At 36.8% G+C, this 18013-nt stretch overlaps 1 protein-coding gene and 1 non-coding gene across 2 annotated transcripts; one reads left to right on the top strand and one right to left on the bottom strand.

The window, feature by feature from the left end:
• Positions 1-13658: 13658 nt before the first annotated feature.
• On the top strand, positions 13659-15763 carry LOC107805305 (uncharacterized). Its single transcript, XM_016629314.2, has 5 exons — positions 13659-14216; positions 14385-14461; positions 14644-14680; positions 14760-14868; positions 15100-15763. Exons 1-5 carry the CDS (start codon positions 13964-13966, stop codon positions 15614-15616), a joined length of 993 nt encoding a protein of 330 aa, XP_016484800.1. The 5' UTR covers positions 13659-13963; the 3' UTR covers positions 15617-15763.
• A 1768-nt stretch (positions 15764-17531) lies between these two features.
• On the bottom strand, positions 17532-17605 carry TRNAI-AAU (transfer RNA isoleucine (anticodon AAU)). The gene has a single exon. It is a non-coding gene; the product is annotated as a tRNA-Ile (tRNA).
• Between the last annotated feature and the right edge of the window lie 408 nt (positions 17606-18013).

Here is an 18013-nt window from a genome sequence, read left to right as displayed (position 1 = left end):
CAAAAATCCGAGCTCTCTAGGTCAAAATATTAAATAAAACCTAAAACCTTGTATTTATAGAGTACCCCACTGATTTTCACCTCCGTGGACCGCACAAAAACAACCGCGGTCCGCACAAAACCAGTGTGGTCCGCACAAAAATGACTGCGGCCGCACAGGTTTTCCTGTGTAGTGACATACTTTAGTATTTTGGCCATAACTTTCTCTATAGATGTCTAAATTTCGATATCTTTACCTTTATGGAAACTAGACACAAAGGGATATAATTTTCGTTTTTGAATCATCTCAAAATTCCTTGTAGATCAAAAGATATGAGCTTCCGAAATAGGACTAGTGAAATGTTTCCTCACTGCGGCCGCACTTCATTTTGTGCGGTCCGTACAACACCTACCGCAGTCGCACTTCATTTTGTGCGGTTCGCAAAGCACATACAGCGGACGCACTTCTTTTTGTTCGGACTGCGCGGGTGAGTTCTGAGGCCTGCAACCCTTCTGGACCTGCTACAACTATCATTTTTGGCCTAAAACATCCCGGAACCTACCTGGAACTCCCGAAACTTCAAACCAATTGTACCAACACATCTCATGACATCATTTAAACTTGTTCAAAACTTTGGAATGCTCACAACAACCTTAAATCACCAATTTAACATAGGATTCAAGCCTAAGAACTCCAAGAACTCTTAAATTATGCTTTCGATCAAAAAGTCTATCAAATCTCGTCCGAATGACCTGAACTTTTGCACACAGATCCCAAATGATTCAACGAAGCTATTGCAACTCTCGGAATTCCATTCCGACCTCTATATCAAAATCTCACCTATCAACCGGGAAAACGCCGAAATCTCATTTTCGCCAATTCAAGCCTAAATCTTCTCTACAACTCCAAAACCCATTACGATCGCGCTCCTAAGTCACAAATCACCTAACGGAGCTAACCAAATCATAAAAATTCCGATCCGAGATCATATATAAACAAGTCAAATCTTGGTCAAACCTTTCAAATTTCAAGCTTCAACTGAGAACTGTTTTCTTCCAAATTCGTTCCGATTACTCTGAAAACCAAAACCAATGATTTACATAAGTCATAACACATCACACGGGGCAAGTCATGCCCGAGAACTAGCTAGCAAAGTGCAAAAGCTCAAAACAACTGGTCGGGTCGTTACATCCTCTCCCACTTAAACACACGTTCTTCCTCGAACATGCCTAGAGTTGTTCCAGAAGCCAACCAATTGCTGAATAACTTTACCATGCATATACTCGGGGGTGATCCCACATCACCCTATCTCACATAGGTCCGATAACACACAGTAACTGAAATTTTACAACACATTCTAACCCATAAGCCTTAGAACCACATTTCTACTTCTGAAATCATTCACAAAATCAGAATCTCACATCTATATTCAGAATAAGCCTGAACAAGCTGTAATCACCCATACTTTCAAATCTCAGGTGCAATCACTTGATATACCACATGACTCAAACACTCGTAGTGATAACTTCTAATTACAGCAGCTGCACACAATGCCCGAATACCAATAGAAAAACTCTTATCAACTAAAGTCTCATTCCCACACTTTCATATACTGCCAATGATAAATAAACCATAACTATTCCTCAGATCAACCATTCATGAAGCCACTTCTCCTTTGGAAAAGACCAAAGCAATTTTCCTGAGACGAAGCTCGATATTATCCTTCCAACATGCTGAAATCAAATCCGTTTGTATTCATTAATGATCCCAACGATCTCATCTAATCCAACATACTACTCTGGTGACATGACACATCAATACAGACCTAAGCCACAACTTGCACAATACGTGCACCAATGAGCAACACCTAAGTTCTCTTCCCGCTCGACTTCCACTATGAAACCCCAATCGAACCACACCATAGGTGCCTATAACCAACGAATCACAATACCTCGCAACACAGAAAGGTAACTCATAGATCTCCCCAGATTACTAATAAGCTCATAACAATCGAATCAACACATCCCTCAACAATACAATTCGGAGCCCACCAAGCCGACCCCAGTTAGAACACGCCTCCACATTGGCCTGCCAACAAACTCCTTATTAAGGAAATCCTGAGGTTGTTCCTTCATCTCCTCTAACTCTGCCAGTGCCATACGATATGGTGTCCGGCATCAAATCAATACCGAAATCAATAACCTTGCCCGGCGGCATCCCCCACCACAAGAAACACATCCAAAAAGTCCCTCACCACCGGAACCGAATCAATGGTAGAAGCCTCTGCACTGACATTTATCACGAAAGCCCACATAAGAAAGACAATTCTTCCCAGTCGTCTGTTGGGTCCTCGAAATATAAAACCACTCCACTAGGACATAATCCGTCGAACCTCGCCACTCAATCTGTGGCATTTCCGGCATAGCCAACAGCGCTGCCTTAGCGCAATAGTCCAAAATGACACAACACAGAGACAACCAGTCTGAACCCAATATCACATCCAAGATCTAACATACCCAGCAACGAAAGATTTGCTTGGGTCTCCAAACCCCGATAGTCACTAAACAGTGTCGATATATAAGACACACAATTTCAGCATAGCCTTAAATATGAGAACTTACCTGCCTCCAAATCCATATGGCAAATGACTCAACACACTTGATCCCAATTCCACCGTCCGAATGCATACCGCACCTCGAATACCCAATCGTTCCACGAAAGATACTCTAAAATTACCCCGTGTCACCAAGCAAACTCGCATATCAGCAGTCGATCTAACAAGAAGGCATCGCAATTCTATCGAAGTACCATCAACTTAATCACATTGCCTTTTCTGAAACATATACCCTCGTCAAATCACTCTTATTTAGCAATACCATTTCCTTAATCATCTGGAGATCATCCCCCTAATCATCTGAAGCTCATTTCTCTAATCATCTGAAACTGCCCGTGCTGCCTAAGAATTTTATGGCCTTCCATTCAGAACTGAACCGTAACCTTACACACGCAAATCTCAATCCTCCACAACATACTGCATATACCATACCATCCTAGGATAACATGAGAAACTTTATCTCCCTTCCGAGCCACAAACATCTACGTACTCCACTAGTCAAGAACTTTCCATTGATCCCATCTAAAAGAAAATCACTATGCATTCTATGCTCCTCATGCCTATAGAAAATATACATCTCCAACCGAAGTAGAAACCATCAAGAATTATCCGAGTTCCCCTTGCACAAACCAGACCTGCCAGGACTGAATCCTTCTAACTCGACCAAGCTATGCAATCCATCAAAACCTAAGTGCATTGCCGCGAAATACCTGTAGGAACTCATTACCTCAAACACACACAAGGAACTAATCATATCCTTACCATACAGGTCCGGTCTACTATCAAGCTATCCCATCTATCTAAGTTTCCTTTTGATTTATCTTCAACTTGATATTCCCTCTTGTTGTAGCACCAAAATTCCTCAACCCAGGATTACCACACGAGACCTAAGCATAAAACCACCCTGTCTAAGACTCATAAGCCGCTGAATACTCTCTTAAATATTCCCAAAAGCACCACATTCGAAATACTTTACTCTGAAGAACTTCCTGCCAATCTAAATCCGTTACCTCCTAATACTGATACATAGAATCCCATAATTAATATAGAAAACACCACAAGTCTTGACATCTTCCAATGAAAATTCAGTCCCTAACCACATATACAACTTTAACTTACCCTATTGTTACATGTAGAATCTTGAACACATTAGAACCGCTCCCACGAGTTATTCACTCTACTCAAATTGCAATAAGTCTGATCAAACGAACCGATCAACTTGTGCCTCATTAGCACTCAGACACCGCAGAATGACATCATTCCATTACAACCAAGCAACTTCCTGCTCTATGCACCGAGCATCCTTTACCAACAACAACTCAAGACATTCCGTGATTCTCATACCCTATGAAGCATAATATAACCTCTGTCAAAATTTTCCTTTACTCGAGTCATCCTCGGTCTCAATTTCTGCAAGCCATAACTGATTCACCAGCACGCCTCAAACTGGAACCAACCTAGCACCTAACCGTGCAATCGCCTAATCAATAGCAGACTCCCCTACTTGGCTCGAAGCCATAGGTCAACACACACTCAATAACTCATATCGATTATACTCTATTGATGCTATGATACCATAGTGAGATTAAACTCAAATCTTTTATAAGCTTGTAAAAACACAGATCATCTAGTACTTTAAATCTTCTGCAAATCTCGCATTCACTCTCGCAACAGCTAAGCCCACTCTATTAAGCGACCCAAAATTCAAATTTCCACACTTATATTTCACTTGTACATAAGATCTTCTAACAGACACATAAGGATCACACAACCTCAGAACACTTCACAGGAGATAGCCCACCTGCTTTGCCTTTAATTATCATTTCTGTATACCTTTCACCATCACAAACATTACGCAGTCACTTAGTCTTCTTGAGTTTGAACTCGTACCGAAACATGAAATTTACTTCACTCACAACTGGAAAACACGAAAAGATTCTTCACACGCCCATAACTCGGGGCTATACCTCGAATCAAGATGGAATCCAAGCACCTAATAGTTCTTCTATCCTCTAGCAGACCCCTCTCGTCACTTCCAATTCGTACGGATACATCTCACAGTCATAACATACTCATCACGGAGCCATCCAACCATCACTTCTACTAATAGGGGCACTATCGAATATATAAGTTCCAAAAACACGTGCACACACGATCAGCACCTTGGTGCTCAAGCCATAGGCAAAGATCTGGCCTCAAGTCCTCCATACTGGCCCAACATCAACTCACAGAGATCACGTCCCGCCCCTCGATTGGGAAATAACAAACCATCGATGCACATCTGATACTGAGCGCTCATGCGTGCACACGAACACGTGGAGGGAATTTAAAGAGTTACTTTTCAAGCTGAATTAAGGACGCACGGTAAGAATTCCAAGAATGTGAAGTTTTCCTAAAGGTTCTGCAGCCTCTCGAGGATAAATACAGACGTCTCTGTACCGATCCGTGAGACTCTACTAAACCTGCTCATGACTCGTGAGACCTATGTAACCTAGGATCTGATACCAACTTGTCACAACCCCAATCGGCCCGGTCGTGATGACGCCTCTTGTGAAGACAAGGCTAGCCAAACAACACCCATATTAACCCTTTAATTATTAAGAGTCATTTTTAAGCCTTTAATTAAATAATATCTCATAACATCAGTCTGAATGAATAGTGCGAAAATAACATACAAGCCCGACATCGGGGTGTCACTAGTCATGAGCATCTACCAAGGTCTGAATACAACAAAAATAGTCAAAAGTGTACTAAGTACAGTAATGAAAATGAGAGGAAGGAAGCAGTGCTACGAACATCGTGCAACCACCTTGCTAACTCCGATGACTCCGCGTCTGAGCAATCAACACCCGCTACCGGGTTTCGAAATACCTAAATCTGCACACGAGGTGCATGGAGTAATGCGAGTACTCCAACCTTAGTAAGTAATAAGAGTAAATAAAGACTGAGCAGTATGAAACAATGAATCCACATTTTTGATAAACTCAATAAGCACAACGGGCTTTCAAATCAGAATACGAGTCGATCGTCTCATTTAAAATCCATCCTTTTGGTAAAAATCATTTAAAAATGCTTTCCGACAGTTTCAGTAGGGGTTCAATACCATTTATAATAAAAGATATGAAAATCATAATCGGCCAATCGGGCAAAACATAGTTCGTAAGCAGCCCTTGGGGCAAAACAAGAATTATAAACACCTCATAACATGAAAATCTCAGTGGAAATAACAAAGCCAAATCAGTGATTAAATTCTGAACATCTCATAAACCCCAGCTTAAATGAAAGTCGTTTAAAAATATTTGTTCAACATTTTCGACGGAGGCTTAGTATAAAGGTGAGTGAAAGCAGTAAATAAATCAACATATTCGATAGAAACTCACTTTAAAGAGGAGTGAAAATCAATAAGTTCATAAACAGGCCCCTCGGCAAAGCATCACTCATGTACATGTTTATATCTATCTCCCCTCGGGCAAGCCTCTCAATCACTCATGGCTCAACTCTAACCAATCAATACTTACACTCAACACTCACGCTCAATAGGTACCATATAGTAACCGCTGCGGCGTGCAGCCCGATCCATATATCGTTGCGGCGTGCAGCCCGATCCATATATCTCATCGACAGTGCTCACTGGGGGTGTGCAGACTCCGAAGGGGCTCCTATAGCCCAAGCAATATATCGCTGCGGCATGCAACCCGATCCAACATATCGCTGCTCCTACAGCCCAAGCACTATATTGTTGCGGTGCGCAACCCGATCCATATACATATATATATACATTGCTGCGGCGTGCAGCCCGATCCATAGATATATAATCCTCACAACTAGGCCCTCAGCCTCTCTCAGTCATTAACCTCACCATCAGACTCTCAGTCTACCTCAGTCATAAATCTCACGATCACTCGGACTATCAGTAAAACAGGGAACTCGGCCCAAATCAGTTTCCTCATTTTTAAGAATATAGTGGTAAAGCCAGATTTGAGTAACAAACAGATAAAACATGACTGAGGATATGCTTTCAAACAAATAGAGTAAGGAAATATAGTAAAAATGTCCCTAAGGGTCTCAGCAGGTCGGCACAAGGCCCCAAACATAGCATACAACCCAAAATATAAAAATATCAAATAATTAACTATCAATTACGCATTAAAATAATCGTTCGGAATGGACTAAGTCACAATCCCCAGCGGTGCTCTACCCCACGCTCGTCATCTAGCGTGTAAGTCACCTCAACATAGCACAACGATGTGTAATCCGGGGTTTCAAACCCTCAGGACAGTGTTTACAATCATTACTTACCTCTATCCGGTCTGAACTCTAGCCCGCGATGCCTTTGCCTCACGAATCGGACTCCGGATGCTCCAAATCTAGCTGAAATCAGTACCAAACCATCAAAATGTGCTAAGGGAACAAAGACCACCCGAAAATAATCAAATTACCGTAAAATTCCCGAAATTGGTCAAACCCGACCCCCGGACCCACATCTCGGAGTTTGACAAAAATTCACAAAACTAGAATCTTTATACTCTCATGAGTCTAACCATACGAAAATTATTCAATTTCGATACCATTTGGTCATTCAAATCACCATTTTATATTTTTGAAAGATTTCACAATTCTCTTCCCAAATTCCATCCCAAATCACGAATTAAATGATGAATTCAATGATAGATTCATGTACTCTAGCCAAATCTGAGTTAGAATCACTTACCCCGATGAATTTCTTGAAAAACCTTCGAAAAATCGCCAAAATCCGAGCTCTATAGGTCAAAATATCAAATAAAATCCAAAACCTCATATTTATAGAGTACCCCACTAATTTCCACCTCCACGGACCGCACAAAAACGACCGTGGTCCGCGCAAAACCAGTGCGGTCCGCACAAAAATGACCGCGGCCGCACATGTTTTCCTGTGCAGTGGTAGGCTTTAGTATTTTGGCTATAACTTTCACTACAGATGTTTAAATTGATATATCTTTACCTTTATGGAAACTAAACACAAAGGGCTACAACTTTAGTTTTTGAATCATCTTAAAATTCCTTGTAGATCAAAAAATATGAGCTTCCGAAATAGGACCAGTGAAATTTTTCCTCACCACGGCCGCACTTCATTTTGTACGGTCCGCACAACACCTACCGTGGCCGCAGTTCATTTTCTGCGATCCGCACAGCACATACCGTGGATGCACTTCTTTTTGTGTGGACCGCGCGCGTGAGTTCTAAGGCCTGCAACCCTTCTGGACCTGCTACAACTATGATTTTCGGCCTAAAACATCCCGGAACCTACCTGGAACTCCTGGAACTTCAAACCAATTGTACCAACATATCCCATGACATCATTCAAACTTGTTCAAACTTCGGAACGCTCACAACAACATCATATCACCAATTTAACATAGGATTCAAGCCTAAGAACTCCAAGAACTCTTAAATTATGCTTTCGATCAAAAAGTCTATCAAATCTCATCCGAATGACCTGAACTTTTGCACACACATCCCAAATGATACAACAAAGCTACTGCAACTCTCGAAATTCCATTCCGACCTCTATATCAAAATCTCACCTATCAACCGGGAAAACACCGAGATCTCATTTTCGCCAATTCAAGCCTAAATTTTCTCTACAATTCCAAAACTCATTCCGATCGCGCTCCTAAGTCACAAATCACCTAACGGAGCTAACCAAATCATAAAAATTCCGATCCGAGATCAAATATAAACAAGTCAAATCTTGGTCAAATCTTTCAAATTTCTAGCTTCAACTGAGAACTGTTTTCATCCAAATTCGTTTCGATTACTCTGAAAACCAAAACCAACGATTTACATAAGTCATAACACCATCACACGGGGCAAGTCATGCCCGAGAACTAGCTAGCAAAGTGCAAAAGCTCAAAACGACCGCTCGGGTCGTTACACAGAGTTTATTAACCAAGAAAGCACAATTGCATTCACTCTTTCCCAATGATTCCACAAACTTTATGGAAAACTTTCTTTAGAATAAGTTCCATCAACTAACCCCAACTTATTCTTTCCTAACAATGCCATTCTCATATATCGAAACCAAAGAGAATAGTTTTCAATGCCAGTTAGTTGAAATGATATAATTTGTATGCCACTTACATCTGATTGGCTCAAAAACTGTGGATGGTTGTAATCAATTGCTGGAGCTGTTGCATGCAAACCTCCTAGATTGGAATTTGAAGTCTGATTTCCAGGCGGAACAGTTGGTTGTTCATTCAGTTCTATAGCAAACAAGATTTCTTCAAGAAATTGAAACAATCAACAATTGACTTAAGGATTTGAATAATTTTGCGAAAACAAATGCAGAATCGAGTTTCAAGCTTGTGAATTAGCTTGAATTGCTCTGACATCATGAAGTAATTACTGGTTTCTTGCCCAGTTTGAAGAGAATAGAAGAAGAGAAAGAAGTGGAAGAACAAATAGATGAAGAGAAGCGTTTAGAAGAGAATGAAATGAGTTTATTTCACTTAGTCTAATCTGCACATCGTGAGGGAGTATATATAAGTATAATTATACTCCTTTTCTAACTAACTCTAACAGCTAGGATTAGTAGTTAGTAACTAATTAACTAACACTAAAAAATTACAAAACTGCCCTTTCTTCTTTGATTATGTTATATCTTTCTCTACAATGTTGGAGTGTTTCGTAAAATTATTGATGGGCAACTTCAAGAACTCAATAGTCGCTTTGATGAGATGACAATTGAGTTGCTTCTGGGAGTAGCTTGTTTGAACCTAATTGACTCCTTTTCAAGCTTTAACATTAAAAAATATTGACATTGGCTAATCTTTATCCTGATGATTTTGATAGATATTCTATGGCTGACCTTCGTTCAGCTTGAAAATTACATTGTTGATATTCAGGATCATGATAACAGGTTTTTCGATCTTAATGGACTTGGTGATCTTTCCAAGAAGCTAGTAGAAACAAAGAAATATGGAACTTATTCTCTTGTATTTCAACTAGTGAAATTTGCTTTACTTTGCTAGTTGCTATTGCTACAGTTGAAAAAGCTTTCTCGGCGTTGAAGTTGATTAAGACCGATTTACGAAATCGAATGGATGATGAGCTTTGAGTGGTTGTTTGGTGCCTTATATAGAAAAAAATGTATTTACTAATGTTTCTAATGAGACTATTATGGATACATTTCAAAAAATGAAAACTCGTCAAGGAGAGTTGTAGTAGCTAATGTACTTGAATTTATTTTAGTAAAATATAATTATAATGGTTTATCTGTTTGTTCATTTTTTAAAATGGGATACCGCTTATAAACAATTATGCGGCGCCACTGGCCCCATATTTATATCATATTAGCGAACACAAGACATGTGTCTATCACACATATGTATTTATCCTTTAATTATAGTAAAATAATATATATTCTCACATTAATTTATAAGGACTAAAATTAAATTATTTGGTTTGATGTCAATACAAAAAAGCCACCCTTTGAGGTGCAGTTCTTCTTTAGACCGTATGTAAACGTGGGATACTTTGTGCATCAATTGTCATTTTTTTTTGGGTGTAAACACCAAAGACGTTGTTCTCCCTCAATATGTGCGTGCATATGTATACGGAACATGACATGTAAATGTATATCCATGCAACATGTTAAAAGATAGCAGCGCTGATGATGATCATAATTATATAAAACTTGATTGGGACGATCAATTAGTAATATTTAAAGGATGAAAGACGACAGACATACCCATTCTCAAAGAATGCTAGATCCGCATTAATAGGCACTCATATTCCTAGCTATGGGGCCTTATTATATAGTAGTGGTGATTAGTCCATATATTGAAGAATCGAAATGGAACTGAAAACAAAACTTGTGTCGGGGTTGACTTCTCTGGATGCTGTGCTACTGCGAATCTTTTTCAGACTTCGTTTTTGAAAAACATTTTCCAAAAATTATATTTTGTCCTAATACTAAATGGATCACTTTCGTTTTGTGATGCAAACATTAAATAATAAAGAAATTTCAAAGATTCACATTTGACAATGTTGAATGTGCACTGAGCTTCAATAATCTTTACTTAATTAAACAACAACAACAAGGGAATGTATACCCAGACCTTACCCCTACACTGAGGAGGTAGAGAGTTTGTTTCCGAAATAATCTTTACTTAATTAAGCAGATAAAAATGTGAAGACACACAGTCGAACATAATTTAAGAAGAAGTACTCGATATTATACAATCAAGAAGTGTAAGACTGAAATTAAACAAGTTCCATCTTTTTTTCCCTTCTTAAAGTTCATTGGTTAGGTTGTATGCGGTGTTACTTCGTCGAAATTTTTTACTAGATATGTATAATAAAAATAAAAATATTGAGGATAATATAAAAAATGACACTACTTATCGTTATAGCGATTTGTTCATTAGTCTATTTTTAAAAATTGTGACACCACTTATAAAATATCCTGGACACACCACTAGGTTAAGGAATCCTACAGGTGGAGGTGGACGATTTCTCCGCAGACGAACCTTAAAATGTTGACCTCTGTAATCTGAACAATTTGTTTTTGAATTGGTTTACATATAGTTTGTTTTGATACTTGACTAATTAGTTCTTCTTCTACTTGGATAAATCCTATTAGCTTAATCAATTTAGATAAACTTAGCCTGCATCATGATTATTTAGGTCAAACCGACTCATACCACCTATTCAACCTTCCTATATACCCACTTAAATTCTCGAACGCTTTTGATAATGGATTCAGCTCACGCTGACAGTCAGCGTAAAGAATATTTACTCTATCATATGATTTAACATGTTGTAGAGTGTTGTTTTTTTTATAAAAAAAATAATTTTTAATTGCTTTATATTATGACAATTACTTATAGTCATTTTTATGTAGCCTAATAATATAAAAAATAATAATTGTCTGAATGTAAACAACCTATGAGAAAGAGTATTTATCATGTGGTAGTAAAAGCAGTTAAGCAAATATAGGTTGGGAACAGCCCGTGATTCCCGTCGCAAAGGAAGCTGCAAACATATGCAAAAACTAAAAAAACAAATTAGTTTTCTCCTTTCTTTACAAAATTATAGAGATCAACATCAGATACAGCTAGCAAAGGCATCACACATACAGTTGTAGTATGTACAATCAACTGTTAGCGCTCTGCTTAGTTGACTCATTAGTGGAATTTAAGCGACTTTTTACTAAGCTAGTAGTATAATTTAGCATGTTATAACTAGTTTGGTACTACCAGGGACGGAGGCACAAGTCGAAATACGGGTTCGGCCGAACCCTATAGCTTTGTATTTGGTGTTTCGAATTTATTAAATATGTACAAATATTAGATTTAGAACTTAGTTACTAACACTTGAAATCACCATTCTAAAATCCAAAACTCATAAAGTTGAAATCCTGACTCTGCCTGCCTCTGGGTACTACTTTTACTAGTTATATTACAGTTGATAATTGTTATAAAGATTTACTTATATAATTGTAAGAAATTAAAATCCTACTTCCATTTATCCCTCATCCTCCGATCCAAAGGGTTGAAACCAATTGATTTTGGGATTACGTCTTATTAATATGTCTCATTTATTCAGCTCTTTCTCATGCTAGCGTTTGACTAATATTTGAACGTCTTTTTTAAAAACTATTACTATATTTCTCGCCATTGCAGAAAAAGATACAGTTGACTCCCCATGCTAACTTATCTGTTGTTTTTTTATCCCCGTTTTACACTGAAAATGTATATTTTGACTTAATCAGTTTGAACGATTAATCATTTTCTTTAACTTGGAAAAGTCGGAAATATTGGTAGTTATATGTAATTAGATATATTTGTCATGCTAGATTGCTCAAGAATTAAACTAAATTGGATGGGCCAAATGGGACAATTTACACGAGAAAATTTCCTTCCTAACAATGTGATTGTGTGAAAGATGGAGATTTTGGAAAATAAATAAAAGCTGCAATGTTTATGTTGGAATCTTTTGATAATGATGTTATTAAAATCGAAAATTGCTAATCTTCATTATTTAGGGTGGTCCCAAGACTTGTTCTATAACTAAAGCGACAAGAGTAATAAAATTTTCGCTCTAAACTTGATTGGACTTAATCAATAAACAAGAGCATTTTAAAGTTTTATTGGCCTTTGTATTGCTTCAGAAATTGGTGGAGAGTTATGTTTTCAATGGTGTTGAAGCAGTCCACAAAATTGACTAAGTACTAGTTTCAGAATTTTTATGAAATACATAATGTATAAATCAGTCATTGATACTTGCATTAGGGTAACTGCCTATATTAAACTTTTTTGGGGTGCGACTCTTCCCCAAATCCTATATGAACGTGAGATAATTTATGCACCGGCTACTATATTCTAGTAGGAGTATCTACTATTGCTATATTTATAAATAGGTTAATTTATGGAATGATATCCGAAAATATTTTCGTACGAACATGATTGTTCTTCGAAAAAGTGCTTCTGGAGTTATTAAGGTAAGTTACTTATACTAATCGTAGAATATGTTGGCATGTGGTGTGGAGATAGTGTTTCGGTGATAATTTATTAGTATTAAACATTAATAATATTTACGTCTGTTTAAAAAAGTTTTGTGGAGTAAGAGTCAAGATAGTCATATTGAAAAATGAATTATTCACGTAAATTAATTTTGTTCATTGGTTGGAAATATTTTCAACAACCACAGAATAGAAAATTGATTTAGGGAAGACATTTGGACCATATCAAACAGACGCCGATCTGCTTTTCTACAGAAGCTGTACAAAGAAGAGCTGGTCTCACATGATCAGTTTCATATCCTTCTCTCCCTTTTTATTTTGCGACAACATATATATGAATTTACGTGAACTCAATAGCTTTTCTCCAAATATATATTTATATATATTAAAAATTACTTACTAAGTATCTATAAATATTTGACCGTTGATCTAATTATTATTGTATATTTACTTGAGATCGTAGCAGAACCCATAAACTTCAAATTCTGAAAGCACCTCTAATAACGTCTTTATTACATCATCCAAGAATGGTTGTGTTTACTATATATTTTTATGCATGAAGAGTTAGATAAATAATTGGAGAGAGAGAGAGAAAGAGAGAAGTCTTCCATCTTCTAGGTGAAGTCCAGGGTTTGATTTTCAATTATTTCTACGTAGAATATTTTTCTTGTATAGTACAGTTCACCTCAAAAATAGAAAGAAGAACAAGTAGAGTTCTGTAGTTTACAAGAGGATCTAAGTCATAAAAAATTGATCATATATAGGCTATGCTAAAAGCATCATTTACTTCTTCCTTTCTTTCTTCTCTATTTGTAATTCTAGGAAAAGGCTAAAAAGAGAAGCTAGAGCTATTACCAGGAATATTAATGGAGGATAGTGATGACACTGTATGTTCCAAGACAAGCCCTAATTATTCAGAAAAAAATGAAGACGAGGGCGATAACATTTCGATCAAATTACCTAAGGATGGAGGAAGTTCAAGCAACAGTACTGTTGAAGAGGGCGAGAAGAAGCTCCATGTGAGGCCTTATGTTCGATCCAAGATGGTTAGACTTCGATGGACAACTGATCTCCATCTCCGTTTTGTTCAGGCTGTGGAAAAACTTGGTGGACAAGAAAGTAAGTTCCTAGAATTTCATTCAGTGTCTTCTAAGTTGTTACTGATCCAACTAATTTGGATTCGCACCCACTAAAACGGCAAAATGATCACTTTTTGAGTTTGTTATTAGGGTAATTCACCTTTGTTTAAATGTTTATGTTTCTTTTTTTCTTTCTTCTTTGGTGCAGGAGCAACACCCAAATTAGTTCTTCAATCGATGAACATAAAAGGACTCAACATTGCTCATGTCAAGAGCCATTTGCAGGTAAATTTAAGTGCCTAGCTAGAACAAAACCAAGTATCTAATAAATTTCGTGATTCATATAAATTCAAGAAAAAATATAAGGTTATTCTCAATGAATCTAAAAAGTTTTATATGACTGCTTATCCTTTTTTTCCGGATTAATTACTTGTTGTATGTTTTCTTATCTTGGTATGTTTCTTTAGATGTATAGAAGCAAGAAGATTGATGACCTAACTCAAGGTATGCTTTTATATTTTCTCTCTTTAATTTATAAATTTAGGGTTAATAAATTCACTAATTTCATTTCCTTACCTCACAGGTATAGCAAATTATAGGCCTTTTATGGAAGGTGGAGATCCAAACATTTACAACATGAGTGAACTCCCTGTGCTCCCAACCTTCATCCAAAGGTTCAATTCCACTTTTAGGTATGCAAATTTATTGTGCTCATTATAGTCTTCTTATCTTCCTTTTTTTTTTTTGTAAATAAGTTTCCTTATCTTTCCTTTTGCTTTCTAATGGGCACAATAACAACAACTACGCCTAAATTTCAAGCAAGCAGTAGCCGATTGGCTATATGAATTTTCAGTGTCTATGTCGCTCTATTTAAGTTTGTCTCATTCCAAACTTATAGGAGAGATTTTTACTCTTTTCCCCAGATATGGAGATGCTTCTAGGAATTGTCCACAAAGCACAATTGACATGAATGTCAGACCAGAATTTTACACTAAACTCAGTGAGAGGATTTTTGGCAGCAATAATAGTAGGGCAATTCATCAAGATTCCATTACTGGGATTCCTTCTTTCATTAGTGAAAGATCTACTTGGAGAACAAATGAAATGAAAGACGAAATGGGATTATTTCGTGAACAAAAATATGGTCAAGGTCTATTTAGAAAAAGTCCTATTGATAAGCTGATTCCATTATTCCAGAGAGCTGCAAAAGCTAAAGCAAGACTGAGTCTTTTGAAAAGAAAGGCTATAGATTGTGACCTAATTGACCTGAATTTATCTCTAGGAGTAAAGCAAAAAAATAACAGCCACGACGACAACGACGATGATGATGGGAGTACTTTATCATTGTCAATGGCTAGTTCAAGATTGAAAGAAGAGGCTAATTATGCTACAAAGGAAAATGCAAGAAGAGGGGCAAGTACTCTGGATCTGACTCTATGAATGGGACATGATTATATTCTAAGTGAGATCTTGAGGTACTTGTTTCTAATTAGAATGCATTTTGTTGAGAGTCTTTTAATTTGTACTACTACTACCATTTACCAAGGTAATATTACTATATAGTAGTAAGTACTATTTGTTCGGGTATTTTTCTGTTATCATAGTATTTGTTAACAAGAATCACCTACTTCATGATATCTCCATGTGAACTTTAGCCCCAAGCTAGCGTTTGGACATAGATTTGGTTGAAAATTGAAAAATAAGATTTTGAAGATAAGATGAAAATGATTTTTGAGAGTAGTGTTTGCACATGCGTTTTACTTGAAAAAAAATTGAAGTTTTGTTTGTAAAAAATTTCAAAAAGTACAAAAACTACTCTAAAGCTGTTTTTCAGATTTGAAGAATTTGTTTTCAAAATTTGTCAAAAAATAATAAAAATCTATAAACAAACAAATATTTGAAACAAAATTTGGACAAAGAAAACATCCAAATTTTATGACCAAACGGGAGTTAAATCTCTTAACATTATGTGTATTCATTTCATGGAGAGAGTGAAAGAGATAGACGCAAATGTGTTTGGAGTTTAAGAGAACACAAAAAAGTGGATGTTCATCTTTTTGTGTGCTTCTCAAAATTACAAAGATTATCTTTACGAAGAAAGTGACAAAAATGAGTAAGAGATCATGAGGAAAGTTATGGATATTTGTGCTTTCATAGTGTCTGAAACTATTCCCTTCTACTGATAATAATTCTAAAATATAAGTAAGCTACAAAATTCATCTTTCCAAGCTGAAACTTGAAGGAAAAAACAAATCTTTCAAAGAGACATTTTGTTGCTCGAGCCTTGGGTAATTGGAAGAGCGTTTCTTGTGTCAGAACAGGATGTTTGTATAGAAAAGGACAAAATATTCAACCACATGGTACTTCACTTCTGAAGTTGTAATTCCAAGATTACAAGTATTGTCAGTAGGAATCTTTCTTATAGTACATTGCCTCTTATATGGACTCAAACTTAATGAATAACATATGCCAGAAACAAAGAATTTCTTTGAACAAAGGGTATTGAATATGATGGCATTTTTTTTATTTTTAAAAATATCCACGGCGAAGAATCTTAGCTTTAACATGTCAAATCTTAGCTAACCAACATTAATACACTCTCTCTCTCTATATATATATATATAAAATTAAATTTTGTGACCTTAAACTAAAGGTGTGTATAACACATCAAAAATACCCTTTGAATCATGTAAAACATGCCATGTCATTAATTCTTATAAGAAAGTGGTAGTAGCTAAGGATAAAAATATGCCATTCTTTTATGTTATGTAACAAAGACAAAAAAGCAAGACGCATAAATTGAAACTGAGGGAGTATGGTGATGCTATTTCTCGCGAGGCCATTGGTTACAACTGAATTTTTTTAAAAATATGCCATAGAGCAGGAAAAGAATGGAAGTATATATTCAATTCCATTTAATCAACAAATCACGTGTTCACATCTTTTCTGATTTCAATCATTTGGAGATGATTATACTGATTAAAGAAACAGCGTATCAATCTCTGTCTTTGGGCCGTATGGACGAACCATTAGCATTACGAACCATATGTTCCATCTCTATGTCAAAAATGAACTGCTTAGGTTTTCATTCATGCTTCGTATCCGCCCCTCGTGTCGTGTGTTTGCAAAGAAAAGAAAACACTGGAGGACTGAAACCCTAGGAATGAAGTTGGAATTTAAGAGGAGAAGCCCTAAACACTATTTTTATCATATTGGAGGACAAAAGGAAACCAGCAAATTAAAGAGGCTGCTTCTTGTGTACAACTCTTATTCAGGCATAGTAAAACCGCTCCTTGTGAAAGTTCCATTGAACTGTGTACTCTTCGGCCAAAACGAATAAAAATATACACTTAATTGGCCCATGCAGGTCTCGAACCTGCGACCTTCGCGTTATTAGCACGACGCTCTAACCAACTGAGCTAATGGGCCGTTTGTTTGATGAGTCAATTTAATTTTAGATGACGTCTTTCATATTATTGGTTGCCATCGAAGCGTGCAACATTAGCATTTATAGGTCAGCTAGCTCATAACCTTAGAATTTCAGATTCTGTTATGTATTTATAGGTGTAATTGACATTTATCCAACTCATTACTTTTATGAGATTAACAATACATTTTTAGGGAATGTTAATAAATTTCAAATTCAATTCATCGTCATATAATATCAAAGATGACTTTAATTATCAAATGATTGAACAATTGGATGCTATTTTCTTATTTGGAAAATGGGATGGAAATCTAGTCCTTAATTTTATTGATGAACCCATATTGTTGTTATGAACTTATGATACATATCGCCAAAGCCCCACATGTACGTAGGGGCAGTTCGGTCCACAT

This window comes from Nicotiana tabacum, chromosome 5 (genome assembly GCF_000715075.1).
Source record: "Nicotiana tabacum cultivar K326 chromosome 5, ASM71507v2, whole genome shotgun sequence".
In the NCBI taxonomy this organism is placed as follows: domain Eukaryota; kingdom Viridiplantae; phylum Streptophyta; class Magnoliopsida; order Solanales; family Solanaceae; genus Nicotiana; species Nicotiana tabacum.
This window is presented reverse-complemented; position numbering and strand designations above follow the sequence as displayed.